The following is an 18,576-nucleotide window of genomic DNA, read 5'->3' on the forward strand; positions in this document are numbered from 1 at the left end:
GTTTTGCATTGCATTCCGGCAGCATTAGCAAACTAGAACACTTGGGTTCCACTTCTGAAGTCAGACAGACCTGGGCTCAAATTCTGTCTCCACCACTTATTAGCTGTGTGATCTTGGACAAGTTATTTAACCTTGTTTTAATCTCAATTTTTTCTCTATAAAATGGGAATACTATTAGTAACTATCTCATAAGATTACTGTGAGGATAAAAGAATACACATAAACATTTAAAACTGTGCCTACAAGATTATAATAGGCACTATACAAATTTTTGCTCTTACTTTCATCTCCAACATTGTCACTACCACCACCACCACCACCACTACTATCCTAATTTGGGCTCTTATCTTTTGCCTGATTATTGCAATCATCTTCAAAATGGTCTCTCTCTAGTCTTGTCCCCCTGAAATTCATCTTCCTCATAGCTAAATAGAGAATTACTTAGAATTCAATCCAAACGTTTGACATCCTTGCCTATAACTACTCAGCAGCTCCTCAAGGCTTGTAGGATAAAGATCAAGCTCTTTCACATGACAAAGCTCTCCATGATTAGGCCCCAGCATAGCTTCCCATTGTCATCTCTTGCTGCTCCTTAACTTGCCATTCCTTAACTTTCTGCTCTATCAGTACCTAGCTGCTTGTATTTCCCTGCATCAAACATGCTTTTTCATACCCTTTTGCCTTTGTTTATACTGTTCTTGTATATGAATGTTCTTTGCTCTTCTCTAGTCTGGCTAATGCCTCCTCATTCTCTAAAACTTTCTCACCAGGAAGCTTTCTCTAAAACCCTCACTATGCTGGGAACTCTACCCAGTTATTCCCACAATACACTGTGCATCTCTCTCTTACTAAATATCTATGTTTTATGATTATCTGTTCATGTTTCTGCCTAATGCTATTAGTCCCTACAGGTCAGGGCATGTGTGTTATACTTACGTAACATCTCATTACCAGCTTATCCACAAAGCTTTATCATCTTCTCTGCCTAAGCTTCCATTACAGTGGAAGAAGTGGAACTGTCCCTATCTAAAGCCAATCTCTTCACTTGTGCTCTGGATCTCATCTCTTCTGGGGTTTTCTCTTTTCACATAACCCCTTCCTCTCTACTGGAACATTCCCATTAGCTTACAAACATGCTCTGGTATTTCTCATTAACAAAAACAAAGCCTAATACAACAAAACAAAACCTTCCCTGGACCCCACAAAGGCCCTCCAGTAAGTGCCCCATTACTCAGGCACTCACCTGTGTAAAATCAAACAATATTTTCCATACTGAGCTATGCCTGAGTTATTCTACTATTCTGAATAATATACATTTTATCAATCTCTTGTCATCAATGTCAAAGAAATTTTAGTGGGGAAAAATAGGAAGAAGGAAGGGCAGAAAAGCAAATCAGGAGAGTTAACAGCTGTTTTAGGGTCACAGTCCCAACAATTTGACTTACTTAGGAAAGTTTAGTCAGCATGCAACCCTAGCCTTTGATACCAGTGCTTTCCCCAGGAGGACACACTAAGTAGTGCAGATCGGCAACAGTAAACCTAAAATGCCTCGACCCTTCTTTGATGAACTACAGTGGCAGGACAGACATAAATGGTGGGACTGCAACAGTCACCACACTCATTATCCATATGTGCACATATGCAGAGCCTGACAAAGGAAGCAGCCCACTAGCTCACCTTCTTCCCAGTGAGGACAGCCACACCACCATTCTCAATGTTAGGCAGGTCCTAAGCAGAGACACAGAAAGAAGGCGGCTGAAAATATATGCTGGACAGAGAAGAGGGAAAATGTTATAAGCACCTGGAATTGCTGTCCACTTCCTCCATAGCTTAAGTAAAACTGTTTCCATCATAAAAGTAATTTTAGGAACATTATTCCAGAGTAAGTCTCCAAGACCACTAAATTTTGGTCATGCTTTGCTTACACAGAGGTATTTTAGATCAGTGGCTCTCAACTGGGGAAAATTTTGCCCCTAGGGGCCATTTGGCAATGTCTAGAGACATTTTTGGTTGGTTGTCACAAAACTCGGCTGGAGTGGGGGATGCTACTATCATCTAGTGGGTAGAGGCCAGAGATGCTGCTAAACATCCTACAATGCATGGGACAGCCCCTGCCCCACTGGCCCCAAGAGAAAAAAATTTTGTCTGGACCTCCAATGTCAACAGTGCCAAGATTAATAAATCATGCTCTCGATTTAGGTTCACCTCAAAGTAAGAACAAGAGGGGTGCCCAAGGAACTGGTATTACATATACACCCAGAAAAGTTGTCCAGAATGTTGCTGGTCAATGGAACAACTAGTTCTAGCTCTTGAGATGATTTCACCTCAAACAGTAGGGTATTAACTATAAGACAATGATTAAGTGATAACTAACTTAATTAAAAGTATTCATACTGCTTGAAAATGGAGTATAATAGTGGCGGTGAGAGAAGTAGGCAGATTTACAAAATTTAGTTCAGTATCAAGGAGAGTGGTAATGGGGAACAAATTGGAACCCAAAGAACATGATACAGGACTCAAGAGATCTATGGAGTCCTTTTGAAGGAAAAGGCTTCTGGACCTGTATCTCCAAGTCTCTTGTGTAAACATTTTAATAAAGAAGCTCTTTCTCATACTGTTCCTACTCTACCCTCACAATTCTGAATGCTGGCTAGTGTGCCAAAGAAAGTGGTGCTAGAGTTTCTTTTCTTTTGCTTTCATGGGGACGTGCCTAGGCAAGTATAAAGAAATGACAACACAAGTCAAAGTGATCTTCCCTAGAGAAGCTATCATAAAGCATCAGTATTGGAAATAGGAGCATTAGTACTTCGGGGCCAACATTTCACTTTCAACTATTGATAGAGCTGGTAACAATTCATGACTCTTGCCTGTTGCCTCTAAACTATACCAACTGTGCACCACAGTGGACTCCAGTGTGCAAGCAAGTCATCCCTCCTATGCACTGCATGAGGGGATAGGCAGAATCCTAACCCACTCCCTGGGCTTCGTTTAAGATACTAGTCAGGCCCATTTTATGTATGTGTACATACCTTCTCTCTTTTCGATTCCACTGCTTGAACCGCAGTGTTTTTGTGACATTTGGATTATCTGAAAACCACAGTTCTTTTGAAAGAGGAGGCCGCATGTATGGCAACTCGGGATCTTCAGATACAAATAATACTTATCAGAGTCAAGTCACTGAAGAGGCAAATGTCAAAGTGTCCACATTGGCTAAGTGCTTGCAGACTTACTCTCTGTGCCAAGCAAAATAATATGCACCTTACCCTGGCCCCAGGATCCCGAGCTCGGATAGATCTGGCTGCAGCAAAAGCAGCTGTGCCTCCACCAATTAGCAGGAAAGGAACGTGACTTGGTACCCTGACTTGAGGAACTGGTTCTCCTTCTGAAGCGGTAAGCAATAGACCAGACAAGGTGAATCCTCTTAACATCTCAGATGATTCCTTGTCACTACTAGTAAAAAAAGAAAATCACCCTACACTTGCCTGAATCCTTAATATAAAGCTAGCAAAATACTGCAGTCACATTAATCTTAATACAAATAAATTTCACAGCATCCTGATGGGAGAGGAAAAGTGAGTATCCCTTTCATTTCAAAGTGAAAAATACCAAAAAGGAGGTGAATGATTTGGCCCACGTCATTCATTCATTAATTTTGTGCTATAACCACAGCCTAGCTTAACTATTTAGTTATTTCTAAGATACATTAGGAAGTACAAGGGTCACTGCCTCTGCCCTTCTCATTAACTTTCTAGTGACCAAGAGGAAAATATCAAGCTCACTTTCACATTTTGTTAGTAAGAAAGGGGGAAAACCCAGCAGGTCATTTCGGATTATACAATGTTTAAGAACAAGGAGGTATCATTGAAGAAAGCAATACAAATCACCCACTGAGAGTTGTTTGGTTTATCAAAGGATTAAAATGGTCCTCTTCGAAAAATCAAGTGAATCATTTAGGATAGAAGTGATGGCCAGGGCAATACACTTTAGGCAAACAAATATATCTACAAGAACCCAAAACTCCAAAAACCTCAAATTTTCCTCATTGAAAAAATGGCTTTCATCTCCTTCTAAGCCTGCCTTTTAAAAAAGTTTGCCTTTGAAGAGTTTCTAATATAAGGAAAAACAATCAATCAGTCTTCACTAATTTTATTCTTAAACCCAAGTTCCAGACTAAGACTTTTAAAAATCGTTCTCATTTCTGGGGTAAACACCATTGTTTTCGGAAGTTTACAATCTCACAGCATCATTGCTTCTACAAGATATTCTTAATGCATAGTGCCTAACGTCTCTATAAACTTCCCTTCATATACTGAGTCTCAAATCAAAGTGAGAGCAGTATACTCACCAGATGATGTAGCCCTTTTCTGTTTCTCTTCTGGTGTCAGCCCTAACCCTGAAATTCTTTCACTGTATCTTTTTTGGTTATTTTTTATAGTTTTGTAGGCCTGTGGATGCAAACACGGAGAAAATGTATTTCACCATACAGCCTGCTCATACCATTTATAATATCATTATCTTTCAGTTAAGTGATAAGCTTTTGTCTCCATGAGATTAATTCCTCTATGTTAAAACCACTAAGGCAAAATTATAAAATAAAGTTATATTGGGTTTGTACACACTTGGTGTGAAAAAAAATACAGGCAAACAAATGAAAATGTTCCAGTTTGATTTTTTTTTAGGTTCTGTGTAAAAGACTGTCCTCATATTTAATTCTGAAGGTACAGCTAAAGAAAAAATGAAAACATTTTACAATAGAAGAATAAAGTACTAGGAAGAACTAAATTTAATTAGATCAAGTATAGAAAGGGGGTTTGGGCTACACTGGACACTAGCTATGAAATCAATGTCTATGATCCTAGATAGGAAGTAGGAACATAAGTTGTCCTGGTAGATGTTTTAAGTTTTTCTGGGGAACTACAAGGTACTCAGATAATGCCCTGAAACACAGGGACATGTCTTACAGAGTAACTCATCTTTCCCTCAATTGTCCATCCTTTTTCTAAACTGTGAGGGAGGAGTCTTATTAAGAAATACTATACACAGATTATTTATTAAGGATCAAACACTTTGCTTAAATGTCTAAAGTTAGTTTATCTTTATCCTTTCAAATTGAAGGGCCCTTCCCATCTGACAAGTTTTTTTAAACATACAGCACTAGATTTTAGTTATTGAAGATTAAAAAAGCAAGCTGTGGGCAAGAATGATTTGTTTTCTTTACTACACTTCTACTTCTTTGTACCCCAGGACCAACAAGAAAGGAATTTAAATGACTACATGTCAGATGAAATTCCATATTATTAACTAATTGCAGGAGAAAGTAAAGACAATCTGAGGAAGTATCATAAAACATGTCCTAAGAATACTTCTATTACCCCCTTACACAGCAGTCCATTCAGCAAAGTGCAACAATAGGGCCCTGGACCTTGAAACCTAGGCTTAAAGTTTATCAGCGTGGAAATATTTTAACATTGAGATGAATGGAACAGAAAGTTCTGGATGTTAAAAGACAATGACTATTCCTTGAATTTACAGCTAAATTCATCAAATTAATAAACTGAATTCAATTAACATTAATTTCAGAAAGTTAGTTTTTTCTTGGCATAGGATACTATATGCAAGTCTAGCACTTCCCCATACCTAAAACAATATTTCTTTTAAGAAAGGGATTTTACGTAAAAAGATCTGGTTAAAGTGAGTGAACAGAGGAAAAAGCTGGGGCCATGTTCACATTGAGAAAGGTATCCAAAAATAGCCTAAGCTCAGCTCAGGTATCCTAATGGCTCCACACATGAGGGGAAGAGCTGACCAAGAAATATCTTGAGGTTTAGTGGGGAGAGGGAAAAAATGAGGTTTGTTATAGGTATATCAGCTTTGAAGCGAAATGTTCTGATATAAGTTTAGAGACACAAAATCAAAATTTGCCTTTTCCCCAAAGGTTCTTATATTCTCGGTTTGTACAGATTTCCAATATAATGACATGATACATGTCAGGTTAGGAAAAACTACAAATTTATGAAAAATATTAGTGGAGACAATTTTTCAGAACAGATGACCACAGTGGTGTTTATTCAACTTAAAGAATTTGAAAGGAAACAGGTCACTTTCTGCATGAAGCAATGTGATCCTATCAGTTGAACAATGGCAAAGGGCCCAAATGCTAAATCTCATTAAATATTCTAAAGGCCGCTTTGGCTCTGCTCCCTGACAAATAACAGAGGACTGAGATTAGGAATCTGTCCCAGAGAAAGTCATCAGCAAGAGGAGGAGAAACTCACATTCGTGGCAATCAGGAGTTCATATTTGAAATCTAGGTAGCAGTCAAATCAGTTTTTTTTTTAAATACTGTGAATCAATTTGGTAGGTTGTGACCACCATTTCAAAAAAACAAATAGAAGAGGACAGAAAACTGGAGTATACTGCACACAGTAAGAGCACTATTTAATTTGATATTTAGTTTTAGTTTTATATGTCTATAGTTATATAATGGATTAATATAAAATGTATTTCTTACTGTAGATTGATGGTAAAAAAAAAAGTCACTGGTTTAAAGTATAGACCCCAAGCAAACATTTCAGAAAAACCTTCCTTGTTTTGAGTGCTGCTCCCTTTTTTTGGTAGGGAAGGAGAGAAGGTACAGAGCTTTCAATACAGGAATTGCTAAAGTAGTTTTTATATTTAATTGTCAAAAGTAGGATTTAAACTCAAATTAGGACTATTTCCTCATATGAGGGAAAAAGTTATGACTTACAGCCATATTTTCATCAAATCTGAACTCTGACTTTAAGTTAATAGTTCTCTTGAGACAAATACCAATTTCAGAGAGAAAAATTCTAAGCCACCCTAGATCAAGTTTTCCATGATTTTAAAAAACCTAACAAAAAACTGTACAAAACAGTTCAATAACAACTGTAGGGAGACAAAAGCTTATCACTTAACCTGGAAATGCTATACTATAGTAGCTTTATTATTACCAGTTCTGGATAAATATAGAGGGCAATGAGGCATTTAACTGAATGGCTTGAGAGGACTTACACTTCTTAGATTTTTCTAAGGAGGAAGACAGCAACAGTGACCAGCCCTATCTTGTGGCCTGCTATCAAGAGAACTTGCCTGGTCAGCTCTGTGAAGGCCAGCCAAGTCTGGTATGGCAACAAACCAGAGGTTTAATAGATTTAAATTGTTACAAACATATCAAACCCAAATACTTTAAATCTATTTTTGAACAAATGGGGTGGAACAGACTGAAAACACTGAGAGATAGAGATGAAATGGAAACATTAAGGCTCAGAGGGTAGTACCTGAATTACGAATGAGAAGCATTTAAGAAAGCAATCAACAAAAATGAGTTAGCTTGTACCACTTCAGCCACTAGCCTGACCAAATTAGGGATTAAAAAAGGGGCACTGCCTGTTCCGGGGGAAGGCAGGGCGGGGCAGTGTGGCGACTTGGAGCTTCGTACCCCAGAGAAACGTGTCCTGAATCTTAATCCATTTCTGTGGGGGTGAACCTATTGTAAATAGGACCTTTTGTTGAGGTGACTTCAGTTAAGGTTTATCTGGGCGAGCAGAGAAGTTGCCACTTGGAAGATAACTGGGCTTCCTGCTTGACGTCTTCTGCAGCGAGCTGAGCTGCTCAGAGCTTCTTTTCTCAAAAAGTGAGGGAAGAGTTGAAGACTTTTAAGGCAGAAGAGAGAGAACTTTCACTTCTTCAGCCAGCCAGCCTCTCCTGAGGAGTTCATTGAAGAACTTCATTGGAGTTGCCTGCTCGCTGCCTGCTCTATGGAATTTGGACTCATGCATCCTCACATTACTCCTCCAGGAAAGTAGGTAAAAAGCCAGGAACTGCGTGGACTGGACACCACAGAGCAATCTGTCTTTGGGCATACTTCATACAACACTCATGAAAACGTGGAACTGCTGAGATCAGCGAAATCTGTAAGTTTTTGCGGCCAGGGGACCCGCGCCCCTCCCTGCCAGGCTCAGTCCCGAGGGAGGAGGGGCTGTCAGCTCCAGGAAGGAGAAGGGAGAACTGCAGTGGCTGCTCTTATCGGAAACTCATTCTACTGATTCAAACTCCAACCATAGATAGACTGAGGCCAGACACCAGAGACTCTGAGAGCAGCCAGCCCAGCAGAGAGGAGACAGACATAGAATAAAAACAACACGAAAAACTCCAAAATAAAAGCAGAGGATTTTTGGAGTTCTGGTGAACACAGAAAGGGGAAGGGCGGAGATCAGGCCTTGAGGCGCATATGCAAATCCCGAAGAAAAGCTGATCTCTCTGCCCTGTGCACCTTTCTTTAATGGCCCTGGTTGCTTTGTCTATTAGCATTTCAATAACCCATTAGATCTCTGAGGAGGGCCGTTTTTTTTTTTTTTTTTTTTAAATCCTTTTTGCTTTTTCTAAAACAATTACTCTAAGAAGCTCAATACAGAAAGCTTCAAAGAATTGAAATTTGGGCACGTCAAGTCAAGAGCAGAATTAAGAGAGCTCTGAGACAAAAGGCAATATTCCAGTGGCTGAGAAAATTCACTAAACAACACAACTTCCCAAGAAAAGGGGGGTGTCCGCTCACAGCCACCATCCTGGTGGACAGGAAACACTCCTGCCCATCGCCAGCCCCATAGCCCAGAGCTGCCCCAGACAACCCAGTGTGACGGAAGTGCTTCAAATAACAGGCACACACCACAAAACTGGGCATGGACATTAGCCTTCCCTGCAACCTCAGCTGAATGTCCCAGAGCTGGGAAGGGGGAGCAGTGTGAATTAACAGAGCCCCATTCAGCCATCATTTGAGCAGACTGGGAGCCTCCCAACACAGCCCAGCAGCCCAGAACTGCCCTGGGGGGACGGCACTCACCTGTGACATAGCACAGTCATCCCTCAACAGAGGACCCGGGGTGCACAGCCTGGAAGAGGGGCCCACTTGCAAGTCTCAGGAGCCATACGCCAATACCAAAGACTTGTGGGTCAGTGGCAGAGACAAACTGTGGCAGGACTGAACTGAAGGATTAGACTATTGCAGCAGCTTTAAAACTCCAGGATCATCAGGGAGATTTGATTGTTAGGGCCACCCCCCCTCCCCGACTGCCCAGAAACACGCCCCACATACAGGGCAGGCAACACCAACTACACACGCAAGCTTGGTACACCAATTGGGCCCCACAAGACTCACTCCCCCACTCACCAAAAAGGCTAAGCAGGGGAGATCTGGCTTGTGGAGAACAGGTGGCTCGTGGACGCCACCTGCTGGTTAGTTAGAGAAAGTGTACTCCACGAAGCTGTAGATCTGATAAATTAGAGATAAGGACTTCAACTGGTCTACAAACCCTAAAAGAACCCTATCAAGTTCAGCAAATGCCACGAGGCCAAAAACAACAGAAAATTATAAAGCATATGAAAAAACCAGACGATATGGATAACACAAGCCCAAGCACCCAAATCAAAAGACCAGAAGAGACACACCACCTAGAGCAGCTACTCAAAGAACTAAAGATGAACAATGAGACCCTAGTACGGGATATGAAGGAAATCAAGAAGACCCTAGAAGAGCATAAAGAAGACATTGCAAGACTAAATAAAAAAAATCTTATGGAAATTAAAGAAACTGTTGACCAAATTAAAAAGATTCTGGACACTCATAGTACAAGACTAGAGGAAGTTGAACAACGAATCAGTGACCTGGAAGATGACAGAATGGAAAATGAAAGCATAAAAGAAAGAATGGGGAAAAAAATTGAAAAACTCGAAATGGACCTCAGGGATATGATAGATAATATGAAACGTACGAATATAAGACTCATTGGTGTCCCAGAAGGGGAAGAAAAGGGTAAAGGTCTAGGAAGAGTATTCAAAGAAATTGTTCGGGAAAACTTCCCAAATCTTCTCAACAACATAAATACACAAATCATAAATGCTCAGCGAACTCCAAATAGAATAAATCCAAAAAAACCCACTCCGAGACATATACTGATCACACTGTCAAACATAGAAGAGAAGGAGCAAGTTCTGAAAGCAGCAAGAGAAAAGCAATTCACCACATACAAAGGAAACAGCATAAGACTATTAGTGACTACTCAGCAGCCACCATGGAGGCAAGAAGGCAGTGGCACGATATATTTAAAATTCTGAGTGAGAGGAATTTCCAGCCAAGAATACTTTATCCAGCAAAGCTCTCCTTCAAATTTGAGGGAGAGCTTAAATTTTTTACAGACAAAGAAATGCTGAGAGAATTTGCTAACAAGAGACCTGCCCTACTGGAGATACTAAAGGGAGCCCTACAGACAGAGAAACAAAGACAGGACAGAGAGACCTGGAGAAAGGTTCAGTACTAAAGAGATTCGGTATGGGTACAATAAAGGATATTAATAGAGAGAGGGAAAAATATGGCAAACATAATCCAAAGGATAAGATGGCCGATTCAAGAAATGCCTTCACGGTTTTAACGTTGAATGTAAATGGATTAAACTCCCCAATTAAAAGATATAGATTCGCAGAATGGATCAAAAAAAATGAACCATCAATATGTTGCATACAAGAGACTCATCTTAGACACAGGGACACAAAGAAACTGAAAGTGAAAGGATGGAAAAAAATATTTCATGCAAGCTACAGCCAAAAGAAAGCAGGTGTAGCAATATTAATCTCAGATAAAATAGACTTCAAATGCAGGGATGTTTTGAGAGACAAAGAAGGCCACTACATACTAATAAAAGGAGCAATTCAGCAAGAAGAAATAACAATCGTAAATGTCTATGCACCCAATCAAGGTGCCACAAAATACATGAGAGAAACATTGGCAAAACTAAAGGAAGCAATTGATGTTTCCACAATAATTGTGGGAGACTTCAACACATCACTCTCTCCTATAGATAGATCAACCAGACAGAAGACCAATAAGGAAATTGAAAACCTAAACAATATGATAAATGAATTAGATTTAACAGACATCTACAGGACATTACATCCCAAATCACCAGGATACACATACTTTTCTAGTGCTCACGGAACTTTCTCCAGAATAGATCATATGCTGGGACATAAAACAAGCCTCAATAAATTTAAAAAGATTGAAATTATTCAAAGCACATTCTCTGACCACAATGGAATACAATTAGAAGTCAATAACCATCAGAGACTTAGAAAATTCACAAATACCTGGAGGTTAAACAACACACTCCTAAACAATCAGTGGGTTTAAAGAAGAAATAGCAAGAGAAATTGCTAAATATATAGAGACGAATGAAAATGAGAACACAACATACCAAAACCTATGGGATGCAGCAAAAGCAGTGCTAAGGGGGAAATTTATAGCACTAAACGCATATATTAAAAAGGAAGAAAGAGCCAAAATCAAACAACTAATGGATCAACTGAAGAAGCTAGAAAATGAACAGCAAACCAATCCTAAACCAAGTACAAGAAAAGAAATAACAAGGATTAAAGCAGAAATAAATGACATAGAGAACAAAAAAACAATAGAAAGGATAAATATCACCAAAGTTGGTTCTTTGAGAAGATCAACAAGATTGACAAGCCCCTAGCTAGACTGACAAAATCAAAAAGAGAGAAGACCCATATAAACAAAATAATGAATGAAAAAGGTAACATAACTGCAGATCCTGAAGAAATTAAAAAAATTATAAGAGGATATTATGAACAACTGTATGGCAACAAACTGGATAATGTAGAAGAAATGGACAATTTCCTGGAAACATATGAACAACCTAGACTGACCAGAGAAGAAACAGAAGACCTCAACCAACCCATCACAAGCAAAGAGATCCAATCAGTCATCAAAAATCTTCCCACAAATAAATGCCCAGGGCCAGATGGCTTCACAGGGGAATTCTACCAAACTTTCCAGAAAGAACTGACACCAATCTTACTCAAACTCTTTCAAAACATTGAAAAAAATGGAACACTACCTAACTCATTTTATGAAGCTAACATCAATCTAATACCAAAACCAGGCAAAGATGCCACAAAAAAGGAAAACTACCGGCCAATCTCCCTAATGAATATAGATGCAAAAATCCTCAACAAAATACTTGCAAATCGAATCCAAAGACACATTAAAAAAATCATACACCATGACCAAGTGGGGTTCATTCCAGGCATGCAAGGATGGTTCAACATAAGAAAAACAATCAATGTGTTACAACACATTAAAAACTCGAAAGGGAAAAATCAATTGATCATCTCAATAGATGCTGAAAAAGCATTTGACAAAATCCAACATCCCTTTTTGATAAAAACACTTCAAAAGGTAGGAATTGAAGGAAACTTCCTCAACATGATAAAGAGCATATATGAAAAACCCACAGCCAGCATAGTACTCAATGGTGAGAGACTGAAAGCCTTCCCTCTAAGATCAGGAACAAGACAAGGATGCCCGCTGTCACCACTGTTATTCAACATTGTGCTGGAAGTGCTAGCCAGGGCAATCCGGCAAGACAAAGAAATAAAAGGCATCCAAATTGGAAAAGAAGAAGTAAAACTGTCATTGTTTGCAGATGATATGATCTTATATCTAGAAAACCCTGAAAAATCGACGATACACCTACTAGAGCTAATAAACAAATTTAGCAAAGTAGCAGGATACAAGATTAATGCACATAAGTCAGTAATGTTTCTATATGCTAGAAATGAACAAACTGAAGAGACACTCAAGAAAAAGATACCATTTTCATTAGCAACTAAAAAAATCAAATACCTAGGAATAAACTTAACCAAAGATGTAAAAGACCTATACAAAGAAAACTACATAACTCTACTAAAAGAAATAGAAGGGGACCTTAAAAGATGGAAAAATATTCCATGTTCATGGATAGGAAGGCTAAATGTCATTAAGATGTCAATTCTACCCAAACTCATCTACAGATTCAATGCAATCCCAATCAAAATTCCAACAACCTACTTTGCAGACTTGGAAAAGCTAGTTATCAAATTTATTTGGAAAGGGAAGATGCCTCGAATTGCTAAAGACACTCTAAAAAAGAAAAACGAAGTGGGAGGACTTACACTCCCTGACTTTGAAGCTTATTATAAAGCCACAGTTGCCAAAACAGCATGGTACTGGCACAAAGATAGACATATAGATCAATGGAATCGAATTGAGAATTCAGAGATAGACCCTCAGATCTATGGCCGACTGATCTTTGATAAGGCCCCCAAAGTCACTGAACTGAACCATAATGGTCTTTTCAACAAATGGGGCTGGGAGAGTTGGATATCCATATCCAAAAGAATGAAAGAGGACCCCTACCTCACCCCCTACACAAAAATTAACTCAAAATGGACCAAAGATCTCAATATAAAAGAAAGTACCATAAAACTCCTAGAAGATAATGTAGGAAAACATCTTCAAGACCTTGTATTAGGAGGCCACTTCCTAGACTTTACACCCAAAGCACAAGCAACAAAAGAGAAAATAGATAAATGGGAACTCCTCAAGCTTAGAAGTTTCTGCACCTCAAAGGAATTTCTCAAAAAGGTAAAGAGGCAGCCAACTCAATGGGAAAAAATTTTTGGAAACCATGTATCTGACAAAAGACTGATATCTTGCATATACAAAGAAATCCTACAACTCAATGACAATAGTACAGACAGCCCAATTATAAAATGGGCAAAAGATATGAAAAGACAGTTTCTCTGAAGAGGAAATACAAATGGCCAAGACACACATGAAAAAATGTTCAGCTTCACTAGCTATTAGAGAGATGCAAATTAAGACCACAATGAGATACCATCTAACACCGGTTAGAATGGCTGCCATTAAACAAACAGGAAACTACAAATGCTGGAGGGGATGTGGAGAAATTGGAACTCTTATTCATTGTTGGTGGGACTGTATAATGGTTCAGCCACTCTGGAAGTCAGTCTGGCAGTTCCTTAGAAAACTAGATATAGAGCTACCATTCGATCCAGCGATTGCACTTCTCGGTATATACCCGGAAGATCGGAAAGCAGTGACACGAACAGATATCTGCACGCCAATGTTCATAGCAGCATTATTCACAATTGCCAAGAGATGGAAACAACCCAAATGTCCTTCAACAGATGAGTGGATAAATAAAATGTGGTATATACACACGATGGAATACTACGCAGCAGTAAGAAGGAACGATCTGGTGAAACATATGACAACATGGATGAACCTTGAAGACATAATGCTGAGCGAAATAAGCCAGGCACAAAAAGAGAAATATTATATGCTACCACTAATGTGAACTTTGAAAAATGTAAAACAAATGGTTTATAATGTAGAATGTAGGGGAACTAGCAGTAGAGAGCAATCAAGGAAGGGGGAACAATAATCCAAGAAGAACAGATAAGCTATTTAACGTTCTGGGGATGCCCAGAAATGACTATGGTCTGTTAATTTCTGATGGATGTAGTAGGAACAAGTTCACTGAAATGTTGCTATATTATGTAACTTTCTTGGGGTAAAGTAGGAACATGTTGGAAGTTAAGCAGTTATCTTAGGTTAGTTGTCTTTTTCTTACTCCCTTGTTATGGTCTCTTTGAAATGTTCTTTTATTGTATGTTTGTTTTCTTTTTAACTTTTTTTCTCATACAGTTGATTTAAAAAAGAAGGGAAAGTTAAAAAAAAAAAAAAAAAAAGAAAAAAGAAAAACAAGGAAAAAAAAAAAAAAAAGATTTAGTGCCCCCTTGAGGAGCCTGTGGAGAATGCAGGGGTATTTGCCTACCCCACCTTCATGGTTGCTAACATGACCACAGACATAGGGGACTGGTGGTTTGATGGGTTGAGCCCTCTACCATAAGTTTTACCCTTGGGAAGACGGTTGCTGCAAAGGAGAGGCTAGGCCTCCCTGTATTTGTGCCTAAGAGTCTCCTCCTGAATGCCTCTTTGTTGCTCAGATGTGGCCCTCTCTCTCTGGCTAAGCCAACTTGAAAGGTGAAATCACTGCCCTCCCCCCTACGTGGGATCAGACACCCAGGGAAGTGAATCTCCCTGGCAACGTGGAATATGACTCCCGGGGAGGAATGTAGACCCGGCATCGTGGGATGGAGAACATCTTCTTGACCAAAAGGGGGATGTGAAAGGAAATGAAATAAGCTTCAGTGGCAGAGAGATTCCAAAACGAGCCGAGAGATCACTCTGGTGGGCACTCTTACGCACACTTTAGACAACCTTTTTTAGGTTCTAAAGAATTGGGGTAGCTGGTGGTGGATACCTGAAACTATTAAACTACAACCCAGAACCCATGAATCTCGAAGACAGTTGTATAAAAATGTAGCTTATGAGGGGTGACAGTGGGATTGGGAATGCCATAAGGACCAAACTCCACTTTGTCTAGTTTATGGATGGATGTGTAGAAAAGTAGGGGAAGCAAACAAAGAGACAAAGGTACCCAGTGTTCTTTTTTACTTCAATTGCTCTTTTTCACTCTAATTATTATTCTTGTTATTTTTGTGTGTGTGCTAATGAAGGTGTCAGGGATTGATTTAGGTGATGAATGTACAACTATGTAATGGTACTGTAAACAATCGAAAGTATAATTTATTTTGTATGACTGCGTGGTATGTGAATATATCTCAATAAAATGGTGATTAAAAAAAAAAAAAAAAAAAAAAAAAAAAAAGGGGCACTGCCAAATGAATTTACTTTGAAACCGAGGTAGGGGTGAGTGGGGAGAATATTGCAATTTCTATGCCTTTTTAGATCTCCTCAGAAGCATTCAATAAAATGCCTTTGCACAGTAACAGTCAGGTTAATTGTTTCCCATAAAACACAAAAATTACATTTTTACCTAAAATGATTCAAGGTGGATGGTGTTCAAGTTACTTTTATTTGCATATTCAATGTTTACTATATGAGACTGTTTCTATCAGGTATGCAGCACTTAAGCACAATATAATTTAGCATCACAAAAAATAATTATGAAATTGGCAAAAGTTTCAAAAAAGGGTTGATGCCGTATTTTGTAATAATCATTCAATTTATGGCTTTAGATATATCCAGCAGACATAAACAGTTTGAAGAATGAGATCTGAGGACTCCCTAGTGACTGACAATGTCCCTTTAATAAATACCTACTAAGCACATGCTGTGAATATTTCATTGTTTTCTAATGACTCAAGTTCGCATTAGTCCCATGGTCTCACCCACCCTACCCCCAAATATATTTTAGTGTGAGCATCTTACATAATAAACTCCTGCCCCAGTGACTGTTGCTCCTATAATTAAGAAGTATACTAAGCTGCTGCCATCTTTCCCAGAAGCACCTGTAGACACTAGTGATTTAGAAGGGGATCCTAGGTGATGACACTGCACAACTGTAGGTAAAAATAAGGCCAAGAAAGAAACAAAAGGAAATAGAAAAAGCACTACGTATTAGTGAAGAAACATTCAATACAAAGACAGGGAAGCACTTTTTGGTTACCCTGTGCTAAAAAAGGAAAAAAAAAATGCTGCTCCAGGATTGGAGGAAAATGACTGATTTCAGCAGACAGATCTCACCTATTTCTTACTCTGATTTGACTCACAACTGGCAAGTTTTCTACTTCTCTTGCGTGTGTGGGAGTCAGGTCAGGGTTTGAAGGCACAGGTAACTTAAAGTAATTTTCTTGTCCCTTTTTTTAACCTAGCAATCAAGGAACAAAAATAAGTTCAGTCTTGCCAACATATAAAGAACTAAAATTCTAATGGTTTCCAACCATTTGTTCTTAATTAAGTAAAACAAAAAGCTCCCTACAATTGGGGAATTACTAGGTGTTATCTAAGGTGGTTCACTCAACCTTACATGATCCAACTTTAGACTGATCTGCTTAGTCACAGTAAACTCTGCCAAGTTAAAAAAACAAAACAAAAAACAACAGAATAACTCTTCTGTGACCAACTAAGCTGATCAGAGTTCATTTTAAAGTAGCTATAATTATGCCAATACTATGTAGTAAATGCCATATTTCTCTACTTCACACAAACTCCATTCCAAATTTTTTGGAGATACTAGGCCTGCTTCTATAATTTAGTCTTAGGATAAGATTCAGGGACAGTTTTCCTTTTAGGAGTGCTTCAATCTAGATTGAAGGCTGTTGTTTCTTAATGTTTACCTCAAGTTGGAGAAAAAGGAAATATTTGACAAATGGGTCAAAATCAAATATTGTGCTAAGGAGCTGCAATGAATTCTGACCTTATTCACAGGTTAATGTGCCACATCCAAAAGAACAGATATAATGTTTTGGGTTAGTCAAATTTAAGAAAGTATAATAATATCTTTTCAAGTAAAGAGACAAATGAAAAGAGCAGAGATCAATCAATCAATCATTCCCAAACTGGCTCTCTTAAGATATTAGATAATAGGCACTTTAAAGAAGGCACTGTGGAAATTCTTCCAAAAGAAGAAAGGGGAATTAATTGCAAAAGTTTGAAAGCAGAGTAATATTAAATCCATTAATGGGAGGTGTTTGGCAGCAGCTTCTTTACATAAGCTGCTTTTCTACTTACATATGTACCTGCTCCTATCGTTGATAAGCCCACAATAAGGACTAACACAGAATTATCGACTTTGCCCCCTGATGCACCAGAGCTAGCCATTTGTCTTGTCATCCGGAGTTCTAGGGGAACATGCCATTGCTGGAACAAGTTGCCTAAGAAACACACACACACACACACACACAAATAAAATAGTTAATACATATCTATGACTAAACATCAATGCATTATACAAGTAAAGATTTACTACCCACTAGGCTGTGTGGTGTTCACCGTTAAATGACAGAGAAAAATATAATCAAAACTGTACATACAAATACTAAAGATATCTGAATGCACACTCTTAAGTTGTTGGAGTATTTTAAAGTACAATTTAATGAGGTCCAGGGAGGAAATTTACAGCTTCCAGAAACGATAATGAAACACATGTGGGCAGTTCATCAAACACTTCTCCCCTCATAACTTCACAATAAATGAAGTAAACAGAGAGATGACTAAATATAAAGAGAGAGACATACAGTTAACCACTGGCTACCTGGCACACTATGACAATCAAGAATCTAAATGGCTTGAACCTTGCACAAAATAATAAAACCCTGAAACACAACCTAACCAGGACGTAGCTCAGTCTTTCATGAAAGATAATGTGTGCTGGGAGATAGAAATGCTAAAGCTCAGGGAAAAAAAATCAAAAAAAATTATGAAAAAATGAATTTCTCCTCCCCTTAGGAACTGAAAAATTTTGGACTATGAAATATTTTTCGGAATGACAAAATTTTAAATGTCCACCAAATACTTTTGGTTCTTACTTCTCCAAAATAATACAAAGATTATTTTGATTAAAACTATCTACAGTGATTGTACACTTCAGATGGTTTGTATGGTGTGTGAAAAATCTCAATAAAATCGCATTGAAAACAAAAACAAAAACTATCGACAGCTACATAATGATCTAATGATCACAATAATGCTCACACACAAAATGTAAGGGTTTCAGAGATTTCTTTCTCTCTCCAGGGAATGCTGACATTTTCAGATGAAGGAAGGTCTCAGCACCTTCTCTGCTTGTGATATTCCTCATGTTGTCTGTTGATCTAGAGCAGGGGTCAGCAAAC

The 18,576-nt window shown here is 38.6% G+C and overlaps 1 protein-coding gene across 1 annotated transcript in view; it reads right to left on the minus strand.

The window, feature by feature from the left end:
* AIFM1 (apoptosis inducing factor mitochondria associated 1) overlaps window positions 1–18,576 on the minus strand; it is a 48,566-nt gene that overhangs the window by 17,038 nt on the left and 12,952 nt on the right. The window contains 6 exon segments of the mRNA XM_037822876.1: window positions 1,678–1,768; window positions 3,030–3,159; window position 3,231; window positions 3,264–3,389; window positions 4,347–4,445; window positions 17,474–17,616. Coding sequence (XP_037678804.1) covers window positions 1,678–1,768; window positions 3,030–3,159; window position 3,231; window positions 3,264–3,389; window positions 4,347–4,445; window positions 17,474–17,616 — 590 coding nt within the window.

The sequence above is a fragment of the Choloepus didactylus genome, chromosome Y, assembly GCF_015220235.1.
Source record: "Choloepus didactylus isolate mChoDid1 chromosome Y, mChoDid1.pri, whole genome shotgun sequence".
NCBI lineage: Eukaryota > Metazoa > Chordata > Mammalia > Pilosa > Megalonychidae > Choloepus > Choloepus didactylus.